We start from the raw sequence: 15,014 nt of genomic DNA, 5'->3' as shown, positions 1-15,014 counted from the left end.
CTTCCTTTATTGACATGGGATGCTACTTGTTCATTGTTCTTTTCAATGTTCTGCCTTATTTTTTCGTGAATTGCTTTAACCATTTTTGCTTTCTTATGTCCATCCAAATTAGAAATGTCACTTATAGGAATAGGCAACAAATCAAGTGGAGTTAAGGGATTAAATCCATACACAATTTCAAAAGGAGAAAATCCAATAGAAGAATTTATACTCCGATTATAAGTAAATTCAATAAATGGTAGCATATCTTCCCAAGTTTTAACATTCCTTCCAATTAAAGCACGTAATAATGTACCAAGTGTTCTATTTACTACTTCAGTTTGACCATCCGTTTGTGGATGTGAAGTATTAGAAAATAAAAGTTTGGTCCCAAGTTTGGACCACAAAACTCGCCAAAAGTGGCTTAAAAACTTAACATCCCTATCGGACACAATGGTTTTAGGAATGTCATGCATTCTAACAACTTCGCTGAAAAACAAATCCGCTATGTGTGTGGCATCATCTGTTTTGTGACATGGTATAAAGTGTGCCATTTTGGAAAAACGATCAACAACAACAAATATTGAGTCTCGACCTTTTCTAGTCCTAGGCAAACTCAACAAAAAGTCCATAGAAATATCAACCCAAGGATGTGTAGATTCGGCTAATGGCATATATAATCCATGTGAACTCTAGACTTAGCTTGCCTACATGAGATGCACTGCGCACAAATTTTCTCAACATGTTTGCGCATAATAGGCCAAAAGAAATATTCATGTAAAATGCTCAAAGTTTTGCCAATCCCAAAATGTCCCATTATAACCACCACTATGTGCTTCACAAACAAGCAACTCCTTAATAGAACTATTAGGCACACATAATTTTCCCTTTTTAAATAGAAAACCATCATGCCTATAAAAGTCTTAAAATACCGCATGTTCACAAGCCACATAAACATTTGAAAAATCACTATCATGCACATACAATTCTTTGAAATGCTCAAATCCCAACAATTTTGTAGAAAGAGTAGAGATAAGACTACCTTCTTGAAAGTGCATCAGCTACCACATTTTCTTTTCCTTGCTTATATTGGATCACATATGGGACGGTCTCTATGAATTCTACCCATTTTGCATGTCATTTATTAAGCTTGCCTTGCCCTTTCAAATGCCTCAAAGATTCATGATCGATGTGAATCACAAATTCTTTTGGTAACAAATAATGTTGCCATATCTCTAATACTCTTACCAAAGCATAAAACTCTTTGTCATAGGTGGAGTAATTCAATTGTGCACCATGGAGTTTCTCACTGAAGTAAGCAATGGGTCTTTTATCCTGCATAAGAACAACACCTATCCCAAGCCCAGAGGCATCACATTCAATTTCAAAAGTTGAATCAAAATTAAGCAATCTTAATAAAGCCGCATTACATAACTTTTCTTTCAATAAGAAAAACGCATGTTCTTGTTCTTTTCCCAAACAAACCCCTTATCTTTTTTCATGATTTCAGTTAAAGGGGCAGCAACGACACTAAATTTTTTTACAAATCTCCTATAGAAAGTTGTCAAACCATGAAAACTACGCAGCTCACTTACACTTTTATGTGTCGGCCACTCTTGAATAGCCTTTACCTTTTCACTATCTACCTCGATTCCTTTTGCACTTACGACATAACCTAAGAAAATGATGTGATCAATGCAAAATGTACATTTCTTCATGTTAGCATATAGTTGAAATTTGCGCAATGTGTCAAACACTTGCCTCAAATGCATGACATGCTCATCAATAGATTTGCTATACACAAGAATGTCATCGAAGTAGACAACCACAAACTTTTCAATAAATTCACGTAAAACATGGTTCATTAAACGCATGAAAGTACTTGGCGCATTAGTTAAGCTAAATGGCATAACCAACCACTCATATACCCTTGTTTTGTTTTAAAAGCAGTTTTCCATTCATCTCCTGGTTTCATTCTTATTTGGTGATAACCACTTTTAAGATCAATTTTAGAAAATACACAAGCACCATGAAACTCATCAACATATCATCAAGTCGAGGTATTGGGTGTCGATATTTTACCGTTATTTTGTTGATGGCTCTACAATCAACACACATACGCCAACTGCCATCTTTTTTGGGTACTAATAAGACAGGCACTGCACATTGACTTAAACTTTCTCGAATGTGCCCCTTTTGTAAGAGCTCCTCCACTTGCCTTTGAAGCTCTTTGATCTCCTCGGGGTTGTTCCTATAGGCTGGTCTATTTGGTATGGCAGCCTCGTGAATGAGGTCAATTTGATGCTCAATCCCTCTCAAAGGTGGTAAACCTTGAGGTAGATCATCGGGAAAAACATCGCTAAATTCCTACAAAACTTCAACCACAACACTTGGCAAAGAAGGGTTAAGTTCGTTAGTTGAGAAACAAGCTTCCTTGTACATGAGTACAATAATTGGCTTGTTAGAAAATAAAGCTTTCTTCACATCTCTCATTTTAGCATAAAAGTTTATTTTCTTTCCCTCATTCTTTTCCATGGTCGAATGCGTCTCTCTTTCTTTTTCCTTTTGACCTTCATTTTTCAACTCTAATTTTCTCACTCTCTTTTCTTTTCTCTTTTTCTTTTTCTTTTCTTTTTCTCTCGGTCTCTCTTTGTGCGAATTCATCATTGGACTTTTCAAGTTGCATTTGGTCTTTAAAAACTTGTTTAGGGGTTAAAAGAAGAAGAGTATACTTTTTGCCCTCTTTTCCTACCATGTACCTATTGAGATACCCATCATGCATCACTCTCCTATCCCATTGCCACGGTCTACCCAGCAAAATATGACTAGCTTGCATAGGAACTACATCACATATCACCTCATCACTATACTTCCCAATAGTAAAAGGCACAATCACTTGCTTATTAACTCTCACCTCCCCACTATTGTTAAGCCTTTGCAGCTTATAAGGTTTAGGATGTTTTGTAGTTTCCAAACCTAGTTTATCAACAAATAAGGTGCTAGCAACATTTACACAACTACCCTCATCAATAATCATGCTACACAATTTTCCATTTACTAGACATTTAGAATGAAAAATGTTCTCTCTTAGCAACTTAACCCCCGCATTATCATTCCTTACTTGCATATTCAAAGCACGTCTAGAAACTAACAATCCACCTTCCATAGGCATTTCCCCATCACGACAATCCTCCAAAGGAGGCATTTCATCGTCCATATCATTCTCATCATCCATTTCAACACCATCACCACGCATCACCATTATCTTTTTATTTGGGCAGTGAGATACAATATGACTAAAACCCAAGCATCTGAAACACTTGATATCTCTATTCCTAGGAGTTTGGGAGTTAGAAATACCTTTGTTTTTATTATCATTAGCATCTTTTAGCTTGGTTTTGTCATCTCTTTTGAATTGAACAGCCTTGTTATCTCCCCTCCAATTCGGTCTCCAATTGGAATTTTGGGCCGAGTAAGTGTTGGCTTGCCTTGTGTTCCCCTTTCTCTCTAATTGTCTTTCAATCTTTATAGCCATGTGCACCGTATCATCAATCTCCACATAATGTTGAAGCTCTACAATGTTGGCTATGTCTTTGTTAAGGCCATTTAAGAACCTTTCCATAGTAGCTTCCCTATCCTCTTCAATATTAGCCCTTATCATGGCTATCTTCATCTCTTTGTAGTAGTCTTCTACACTCTTGTTCTCTTGTATAAGGCCTTGCAATTTTTGATGTAAGTCCCTATAGTAGTGAGCAGGAACAAAGCGCCTTCTCATGATAGCCTTCATTTAGGCCCAAGTGGAAATAGATCTCTCTCCATTTCTCCTTTTGCTTGTGATGAGTTGATCCCACCACACAATGGCATACTCTCCAAACTCCACGGCCGCAAGCTTTATCTTTTTCTCCTCCGAATAATTGTGGCACTCAAAAATAAGCTCCACCTTGCGCTCCCATTCAAGATAAGCATTCGGATCATTCTTGCCTAGAAACGATGGGATTTTTATTTTGATGCTCCCAATATTTTTATCAAGATCGTTTCGACCCCTACCATAATTTCGACCTTCATTGACCAAAGTAGCTTGGTCATCAAATTCTTCCTCCAGTTCCTCATCAAAAGGTGGTGTTGGAAGTCTTCTTGTCCTTCTCATGGAATTTAACTCACGTTGTTGTTTCTCTAGTTTCTCATTCATGTTGCCAATAGCTAGTTGAATCCTCTCAAATTGTTGTTGCATTGCTTTGAGGATGAATTCTTGATCTTTTGATGTTCTTTCACTCCCTTGTGGCTACATCTTCAAATCTGAAATTTTAATGACAAACAAAATATATTGCAACCTCACAAATCACTCCCTCACGTGTTTACCCTCATAGTATGGGCACTCGTGTTTCACCCAATTTTGGCTTTTACCCTCTTTTGAGCTCACACTCGCTTTTTAACACCCAAGCAATCTTTTATAACTTTATACAAAATGGCCAATTCAAACAACAATTAATTATCACTATGTACTCAATTTTAATTAGAGATAACAAAGAATTCTAAAGAAACAAGATATACGAATTCAACTCTAAAAGCAAACTAGAACAATCTAAACAATAAAGAGCACACACTTGATATAAGTGTATGATGATTTTTATGTTAATTAGGCAATAACAAATCAATATTATTACCTCAAGATGTAATAAGAAGCAAATGGGCAGAAATATTAAATGAAAACTAAAGATGCAAGAAAAAAAATGGTGAATATTGAATTTAATGCACGAAACTTGTAATTCTCTAATAGAACCACAAATTATCACCCAAATTATTCAAATTAAGTGAAACAAACAGTTTTGGATGAAAACAAACTCAATTGAGGTGAGTTGTTTCCAAAACAGCCCCAAAAATTACACAAACAATCTCAACCAAACAAACAGTCTTGAAACGAGTTTTTCTTTTAAATTTTAAATGTATTTGAATGTTATATGAGATAAATAAAAGAGAAATAACAGCAGCTATATCAATTACACGAGGTAGAATATGTGGAAATCTGTTTTGCACAATTAAGCAAATTAAGCTAATCTGATTTTTTTTTTTGGCTGAATGCAAATTTGTCTCTTTTTTTTTGTAATAAATAATGAAAATAAAGAAAACAAAATAAGGATATACTAATTTACTTGGTGAACCAATGCTCTGATACCAAATGATGCGGAACCCCAAGACCCTTGCTTGAACCTTAAAACTCCTAAATCGGTTTAGAATAAAATTTAGATCACAAGTAAAAAGGAATCAAATTTGTTCAATTACCCAAATGGTAGAAGTTAAATCTAACCCAAGAAAGATAAATGATATCCCTTGAACCCAATCCAAACAAGCACCAAGAACAATTGAAATAAGAAATCAAAATTGAAATACAAGTGATAACAATTGTATTCCAAATCAACACCATGTGCATAAAGTGAAAAGAAAGCTAAAACACTCTCAATTTAATTCTGAAATATTTGATTACAACTCTTGATGTCCACAAAGAAGAGTTCATTTGGTATTTATAGCCAAAGAAATCAATGATAAGTTACAACACAATAATTACAATTGTAACTCCAACAATAACTAGGCTAATTATAGGCATGTAATTGTTATCATAACTCCTAGTAACTCCAATATTCTTAACCAACACCATTAATTGTTTGTGGCACCATATACTTATGGACTCATTCTTGTAATAATACTAAGACAAGACTTAAGCCCAGAATGAGTTATACTTAACTATATGGGCTTAATTAACTCAAACTAAAATAAAACAATCCAAAATACTTAAAATAACTCAACTAATCCATCCCATATACAAGGCTTATTCATCCATTATCAATAAGACTCAAACAAGCCCAAATTATCCCAAATCACTTAAATCCAGTTAAAGTTACTAATTTGGGCTGTTCAAAAGTTCATATTTGAACATTCCACAATTGGCTAGCCCATCATCCACATGTTTTTGAGTAAAAACTTGGAGCAACTCTTTAAGCTTCTTTGCCTTTGATCTTGTTACTAGTCCGCTGAAACTTTCAAGGTTTGGAACTGTATTTATGTTTACATCTTTGAAATTTGCTCCAAATCACCTTCTGATGCTCTTTGAGTATCTTGAGTGGTTTTAGCCTTGTTTGCATCACAAGACTTATTCATCCATTATCAATAAAACACAAACAAGCCCAAATTATCCCAAATCACTTAAATCCAATTAAAGTTACAAATTTGGGCTGTTCAAAAAGCTCATATTTGAACTTTTCACAATTGGCCAGCGCATCATCCACATGTTTTTGAGTAAAAACTTGGAGCAACTCTTTAAGCTTATTTACCTTTGATCTTGTTATTGGTCCGCTGAAACTTTTCAGGTTTGGAACTGTATTTGTGTTTACATCATTTGAAATTTGCTCCACGTCACCTTCTGATGCTTTTTGAGTATCTTGAGTGTTTTTAACCTTGTTTGCATCAACATCACTCTTCTAACAGAAATCTAGTTCTGAGTATGTGAAAGTTACTGAAGAGGGGGAGCCAGAGAGTTTCCAAGAAATATAGAATTATAAAGGAAAAGTTCAATTGATTAATGGAATACAACAAAAGATGATTTTTTAAAAAATAAATTCACATTAACCTGGTTGATATGTTGACCATACTGGTGACTCATTAAAAGCATCAGTCTTGCACCAAGATGGCGGGACTGAGTGACAGTTGGGCAATGGATGTGAGGATACCTCCCCATGGGCTGGAGGGGGATATTATTGGGTTTTGTCTAGCCCATGTGAAAATTAATAAAGAAAGAGAAAAAAAGGAAAAAGAGGAAAGGCTGCCAGATTTGGTGGGGTACAACATTCTTTCTCCCATGTATGTATATATTATGCAGAAATTGGACAAAAATTGGCATTTAGTTTTTCCTCTCACACTCTCTCATAGAAATTAAAAAAAAAAACAAGATAAAAAATTAGTTCTCTCTCACTCTCACGTACACATATTAAAAAGGGGGAAAAGGCTTTGTTTTCAGAAAAAGGAAAAAAAAAGCAAAACAGGTTCAAATTTGGTTCTTCTCTATGCACAAGTACCAAGGAAAGTAGAAAAGGAAAGGCTTGTTTGGTTACATGCATAGAAATCGAGATAGAGAAAATTATTGAAAAATTTTGGTAATTTTCTTTAGTATTTTTGAATCAATTTTTAGAGCATTATTATCTAATTTCTTGGTGTAATCATTCAAGAGGAGTTGAGTTTGGTTGGGGAAGAATTTATGTATTTTCTCTAAAATATTGTGAATTTGATTTCTGTGATAGTGGATTTGACTCGGAGATTGACTTGTAGTTTTTCCCTCTACACTGGAGGGTTTTCCACGTAAATCTTGTGTCTCATTATTTTTGCGATTGGTTCTTTATTTGCATTGATATTGATTTACATATTGGTTGGTTTAAAATTATAAATAGGAATTTGTGGATTAATTTTGGTGATTGTCTTAATTTACACAAGTAAGATTCTATATTCAGAAGACCCAACAAAACGTCATCAAGAAACAACACAACAACTAAAGAGGAATCCAACAATCATAGCTAACAACATAACAAACTAGAAATAACATGAATCAAAATGGAAATATACTTTGTGATAACAATATTTCAATAATGGCATCTATATATATTTCCTATGGGCTGAAATCCTCCATATAGTTATTACAAAGGCGTACTACTGTTCTTTTATAATCACAAAAAATCTTTATCAAAATAAATGAGGAAATTAAATAAATTAGTAAAAATGTATAAATAACATATTCCTTTACTTTTTTAGTGAGTATTTGTATATGTACTATGCGTGTCAATAGTATTATGTGTATGCATGGAATAACAGCTATAGCATAAAATATTTAGTTAAGTTTATTTTTCATTTGCTACTACATATTTATAAAATTTATATTAAAAATGAGTAAGTGAAATCGAGGTATCGACCCTTAATTACGTTATAAGGACATGATTGGAATAGTGGTTCCTAATATATGTTTTCTTTCTTTCTGAAAGCCTAGTGAGAGTTTGGTTTATTTACTTTTGCATTATAGATAGTCATTGAACACATAGATTGGTAGGATTTCAATGTTTCCTACTTTAGCTATAGCATTTGAGTCTTGGAGAGGGATGAGTCTTTTCTATAATAATAGTTTTTTCTTAAAAGATAATGACATTTTTATTTATCACAATCTAAGATTAATGAGCAAAAATCTAGTGTAGAATCAAAAGAGAAAGACATCACAAAACTATTTAAAGAAAATAATGCAGACTTATTTTTGTGCATTTAGATTGCAAAATTACGTAGGTTATTGAGCAGTAAAGATGAGAAACAATAAGAGAATCAAAACAGATCATACAACAAACAATATAAATAAGACGATTGAAAGACTACCTTTGAGTCACTATCACATGGCCAACTGTTTTTTTGTTTCCCTATATTTAAAAAAAAACAAATTTATATTCATAATAGTAAATACAATACCACCACACATTACAAGAAATTAACCATGTGTATCCAAAAATTCATAATCTAAGCAATGCTTTCTTTTAGATCTCTTTTGTGTTTACATTTTAGAGGAAGAGAAAATCAAATTGAATTACGTATAATATCTAACTTTAACTGAGGAAATCATACTCCCACGTATGTACATATCTCACCAATGCAAATTATATCCATCTGTTAACTTTTTTTCATAAATTAAGATTTGATTACCATATATATTTGATACAAATTTTCTTAACTGTTAAGAAAAATCATTGGGTTATAATAGTCATTTTAGGCATAGAAAAAATATTAATTTTTTACTTAATTATTATGTTTTAGCATATTATATCCCATGTATAGCAAAATTAGTTTTTTTTAAAAAAATTGGTAGCTTGTAATTAAAGAGAAAGAGAAAATGAGAAGGAAAAAAAAAACCAATCAAGGTTTTAGGAAAATGACGAAAAAAGAAGTGGAATAAGGCTTTCTTATCACTCAAACATTTCATAAGGTTTGTTTTATTACTAACTACAATAAAAAAAAAAGTCAACATTTTTTCTTCTTTCTTATGTTAGGGCCACATTGGATACAATTTGTTTTAGTTTAAAAAGGAAGACAGTGTGTACACCAAAATTAGTGTGGGACATAGCAGAGATCAATGGCTAGGATTCATCCTCCACTATGAAAATCTACGGAGGCAAACATGTATGAAATAGTATTCATGGTTTTTTCTTTCCCCTTCTTCCCCACCTAACACAGTCCATTTCTAAACACTTGAGTCTTCGACATTGATCTTATTTCCCCATCACTTGAGCTTCTAAAAGTGAGATTAGTGAGAGTGACTCAATTTTTCCATGGAGGAAGAGGTGGATCCGATCAAGAAGATTCCTAATCATCTGCTGCAATTCATCTTGGGATGTTTAGCATCAAATGCGGCTGTTCGAGCTGCCACTCTGTGTAAGAAATGGTATGAATCCTAGAAGACATCTACTAGGCTCGTTCTGGATGAGCTCTTATACTAGACAAAATTATTTCCTACTTGCAAAAACATTTTTCATAGATAAATGGAAGTAGCCTTGAAAAATCACGACACGGAACACATTCAAGATCTTCATATCTGGACCATGCCTTACTACAAAAAAATAGAGGTTCGGTCTCTAGGGGAACTAGTCATTACTTCAGCCATTCAGAGAAGTAAAATAAGAGTTTTGGACTTGAATTTTGGGGCTAGACGTGATCATATCAAAGAATAAATATGCTTTCACCTACCAAAACTTTTTTTCTTCGCAGGTTCATAACTGAGATTATAATGTGAAAAGCTTGCTTGTTTTGTACTTGTGATGTCATAAACTTTCATTGTCTGAAACAACTTACCATGTCCAGAGTTTATATATCTGATGAAATGTTGTCTAAGGTTATCAATAATAGTCTTATGATGGAGTACTTATCACTTAAAGACTGTTGTAATCTCAAGAACAGCTTTTTAGTGCTAGACTTAAAAATTTGCTCATCAATCACTATAAATAACTCGAAGGAGCTGTGTTGGATCTCCCATATTTGGTTTTCTTTTTATATGATGGGAACCTCGCTAAAAATCGAAATAGTTGTTTCAATTTTCTTGATATTATGGGTCATCATCTCAATCTTGTGAATACTATAAAGATTTCAGGAGTGAATGTGAGAGCTTTTCACTTGACATCCCTCCTTGCCAAGTTCAAAAACCATGAGAACCTACACTTTTTTAACTGTAACTTCGAGGAGCCAACTCTAATTCTCATTCCCTCACTCAAATTCTTAGATGTTTGGTTTTATAAAACCATATGGAGATGGTTACAACCACCCATGATAGCGATCAAATGCACAAAAACTCAAATGTTGCTAATCAGGAAGCTCAAGTTTGTGAAGATGATAATTTGATCAACATTGCTGGTCCAATGACACGTTCAAGAAGAAAGAAAATGCAAAAAGCCTTGAAGAATTTGATTAGCACAAGTCTTTCACTAGAATGCTCCAAAGCCCACAATGCGAAGTCCAGAATTATGAATTTCATGACCATTTCAGATCATGGCCCAATAAGGGATAATGGATCATATTGAACTGATCAAGACAATCATTTTGGCCCATAATATGGCCTAAAATTCGTGCAAAAGAATGGCTGGTTCAAAACTACACTCTTTTATCAATTCTAGTCAACAATAATGGTTTGACTTTGAAGTTGAAGGACATCAATAAATCTGATCATTTATGAACAAGATTGGAGTCTTCAAAAGCATTAAAACTCTTCATTGGATGATGGAAATTACGTACTTGTTAAGGGTTTTCCTTAATTTGCACTACTCTTTGAGCTAGTTTGGGTCTTGCATTGCTTGCAAAACTTATTATGTTTATCAACTTGGCCTTTCTTTTTTCTCTTCTGTGATTCAAAGGTGATAGGTTTAATATACCTATTATTGTTGGGTTCATTAGATTTAGGGGTGGGTAACAGTAGTTCAATTTTTCTACCTTTTTGTGATTCAAAGGTGGTAGGTTTAATATACCTACTGTTATTGGGTTCAAATAGGTTGCGTTGGGTTGCTTAGAAGATTTCCATAATTCTTTCTTTTGGTGTAATTCAAAGGTGTTGAGTTTGATATGCTCAATATTGTTGAGTTAATCCAAGATTGAAGATTGGCTGAACTAGATCATCAAGGAACGATCTTAATCAACAGGTAATCGTTGCTTATCATTTTTAGTATCAGAGCTAAGTTTTTCTTGATTCATTTGATCTTTAGCAGTACTAATATGATTTGTTTTGAAGGTTTCATCATTGGGAAAATAAAGAGTTACAAAAGTTTTTAACACCTTTGAATCGGTCCTTTCTTTCTTTCTTTCTTTCTTTTTTTTTTCTTTCATTCTTCTTGATTTTCCTTATTCACTTTGTCTTTTTTTTCTTCTAGTTGTTTTTGCTTAGTAAGTGCTATTTTAGCATTTGTAAGACTTGAACGAATTCTTAAAGGCTTGCAACAAGGAAAAGAGTGGTAAGAAACGAGTGAATCTATCCCCCACTATATGAAGCCGAGATAACCATTTGGGGTGTGACATTTTAGGAAGCGAAACAAGGATCTGAGGATTTAAACTTTTCATTTCCTATGGATACAATAGAAATGGAGGCACCACAAGAAAGCTTTGAACAAAAGGCTTGGAGACAACAATTGTTGAGACAATTCAATCAAACAATGGAGACGGTGATGGAGCTCCTGGATCAACTCGAAGCAAATTTGCAAAGGAATGCAAGTAGGCATGAATCTGATGAAGAGGTTCAATCCGAAATATCCCAAGGAAGTAGGAGGAGATGGAATAGAGGTAGAGTTGATGACAATCTCAAAAGCATCAAAATGACCATTCCTATATTTCAAGGCAGAAATGATCCCGAATCATACTTGGAGTGGGAAGCAAAGGTGGAAAAAGTCTTTTCAATCCACAACTACTCGGAAGAAAAAAAGGTAAAACTTACATCTCTTGAATTCGAGGGTTATGCACTAACTTGGTGGGATAAATTGAATGTCTCTAGAAGGAGAAATAGGGAACTACCTATTGGCACTTGGGAGGACATGAAGGCAGTAATGAAGAAGAGATTTGTGCCCCCTCATTACTATAGAGACTTGTTCAATAAGTTGCAAGGCATAACTCAAGGATCAAGGAGTGTGGAGGAGTACTATTAAGAGTTAGACATGGCTATGACCAGAGCCAATATTAAAGAAGATCCCGAGGCTACTATGGCACGTTTCCTGGGTGGTTTGAAAAGGGAGATTGCTATTGTTGTTGAATTGTAGCACTACATGGATTTGGAGGAAATGCTTCATATGGCTGAGAAGGTAAAAAAGCAATTAAAGAGGAAGAGTGGTTCAAGTAAGTTTTCTTCTACTCAATCATCTTGGAAACGAAATAATGTGAATAAAAAGGATGATGTGAAGAAGGCAGAATCCAAGAAATTTGAGCCAAAGAGTTTTTCAAAGGGTGATTCAAGTAAGAGCTTTTCTATTTCTAAACTGACATGTTTTAAATGTTTGGGAAAGGGGCATATTGCTTCTCAATGTCCTAATTCCAAAACCATGGTTATGCTTGATGATGGATGATACGGAACCCCAAGACCCTTGCTTGAACCTTAGAACTCTTCAATCGGTTTAGAACGGAATTTAGATCACAAGTAAAAAAAGGAATCAAATTTGTTCAATCACCAAAATGGTAGAAGTTAAAGAGAACCCAAGAAAGATAAATGATATCCCTTGAACCCAGTCCAAACAAGCACCAAGAACAATTGAAATAGGAAATCAATTTAAGTCAATGTGCAGTGCCCGTCTTATTAATATGCAAAAAAGATGGTAGTTGGCGTATGTGTCTTGATTGTAGAGTCGTCAACAAAATAACGGTAAAATATCGACACCCAATACCTCGACTTGATGATATGTTAGATGAGTTGCATGGTGCTTGTATATTTTCTAAAATTTATCTTAAAAGTGGTTATCACCAAATAAGAATGAAATCAGGAGATGAATGGAAAACTGCTTTTAAAACAAAACAAGGGTTATATGAGTGGTTAGTTATGCCATTTGGCTTACCTAATGCGCCAAATACTTTCATGCATTTAATTAACCATGTTTTACGTGAATTTATTGGAAAGTTTGTGGTTGTCTACTTCGATGACATTTTTGTGTGTAGCAAATCTATTGATGAGCATGTCATGCATTTGAGGCAAGTGTTTAACACATTGGGCAAATTTCAATTGTATGCTAACATGAAGAAATGTACATTTTGCATTGATCGCATCATTTTCTTAGGATATATCGTGAGTGAGAAAGGAATCGAGGTAGATAGTGAAAAGGTGAAGGCTATTCAAGAGTGGCCAACAACTAAAAGTGTAAGTGAGGTGCGTAGTTTTCATGGTTTGACAAGTTTCTATAGGAGATTTGTAAAAGATTTTAGTGTCATTGCTGCCCCTTTAACTAAAATCATGAAAAAAGATAAGGGGTTTGTTTGGGAAAAAGAACAAGAACATGCGTTTTCCTTACTGAAAGAAAAGTTATGTAATGCGCCTTTATTAAAATTGCCTAATTTTGATTCAACTTTTGAAATTGAATGTGATGCCTCTGGGCTTGGGATAGGTGCTGTTCTTATGCAGGATAAAAGACCCATTGCTTACTTCAGTGAGAAGCTCAATGGTGCACAATTGAATTATTCCACCTATGACAGAGTTTTATGCTTTGGTAAGAGTATTAGAGACATGACAACATTATTTGTTACGAAAAGAATTTGTGATTCACACCCATCATGAATCTTTGAGATATTTGAAAGGGCAAGGCAAGCTTAATAAACGACATGCAAAATGGGTAGAAATCATAGAGTCCTTCCCATATGTGATCCAATATAAGCAAGGAAAAGAAAATGTGGTAGCTAATGCATTTTCAAGAAGGAATTGATTCGAGGACGAATCATTTTGAGGGGAGGGGGAATGATGCAAACAAGGCTAAAAACGCTCAAGATACTCAAAGAGCATCAGAATGTGACTTAGAACAAATTTCAAATGATGTAAACACAAATACAGTTCCAAACCTGAAAAGTTTCAGTGGACCAATAACAAGATCAAAGGCAAAGAAGCTTAAAGAGTTGTTCCAAGTTTTTACTCAAAAACATGTGGATGATGGGCTGCCCAATTGTGGAAAGTTCAAATATGAGCTTTTTGAACAGCCCAAATTTGTAACTTTAATTGGATTTAAGTGATTTAGGATAATTTAGGCTTGTTTGAGTCTTATTGATAATGGATGAATAAGCCTTGTGTATGGGCTGGATTAGTTGAGTTGTTTTAGGTATTTTGAATTGTTTTATTTTAGTTTGAGTTAATTAAGCTCATATAGTTAAGTATAACTTATTTTGGGCTTAAGTTTTGTCTTAATGTTATTATAAGAATGAGCCCATAACTATATGGTGCCAAAAACAATTAGTGGTATTGATTAAGAAGATTGGAGTTACAAGGAGTTACATAACAATTAGATGCCTATAATTAGCTTAGTTATTGTTGGAGTTATAATTGTAATTACCACATAATTAACCTAGTTATTGTGGGAGTTACAATTGTAGTTATTGTATTGTAACTTATCATTGATTTCTTTGACTATAAATACCAAATGAACTCTTCTTTGTGGAGATCAAGAGTTATAATCAAACATTTCAGAATTGAGTTGAAAGCGTTTTGGCTTTCTTTTCACTTTATGCACAAGGTGATTTGGAATACAATTGTTATCACTTGTATTGAAATTTTGATTTCCTATTTCAATTGTTCTTGGTGCTTGTTTGGATTGGGTTCAAGGGATATCATTTATCTTTCTTGGGTTCTCTTTAACTTATACCATTTGGGTGATTGAACAAATTTGATTCCTTTTTTACTTGTGATCTAAATTCCGTTCTAAACCGATTGAAGAGTTCTAAGGTTCAAGCAAGGGTCTTGGGATTCCGCATCATCTACATAAATCACAAGAGCTTGAAATACTTGTTCTCTAATAGGGAGCTAA

The 15,014-nt window shown here is 34.0% G+C and overlaps 1 protein-coding gene across 1 annotated transcript; it reads right to left on the bottom strand.

Annotated features, from left to right (window-relative positions):
• Positions 1-752: 752 nt before the first annotated feature.
• LOC148253372 (uncharacterized) lies at positions 753-3,766 on the bottom strand. Its single transcript, XM_088223341.1, has 6 exons — positions 3,594-3,766; positions 2,732-3,314; positions 2,062-2,346; positions 1,611-1,811; positions 1,228-1,314; positions 753-866 (listed from the first exon to the last, which is right to left on the bottom strand). The coding sequence occupies exons 1-6, from the start codon at positions 3,764-3,766 to the stop codon at positions 753-755; spliced, it is 1,443 nt and encodes a 480-aa protein (XP_088079467.1).
• Positions 3,767-15,014: the final 11,248 nt, after the last annotated feature.

Source organism: Carica papaya, chromosome 6 (assembly GCF_054855325.1).
Source record: "Carica papaya isolate Zhongbai chromosome 6, ASM5485532v1, whole genome shotgun sequence".
NCBI classification, from domain to species: Eukaryota; Viridiplantae; Streptophyta; class Magnoliopsida; order Brassicales; family Caricaceae; genus Carica; species Carica papaya.
This window is presented reverse-complemented; position numbering and strand designations above follow the sequence as displayed.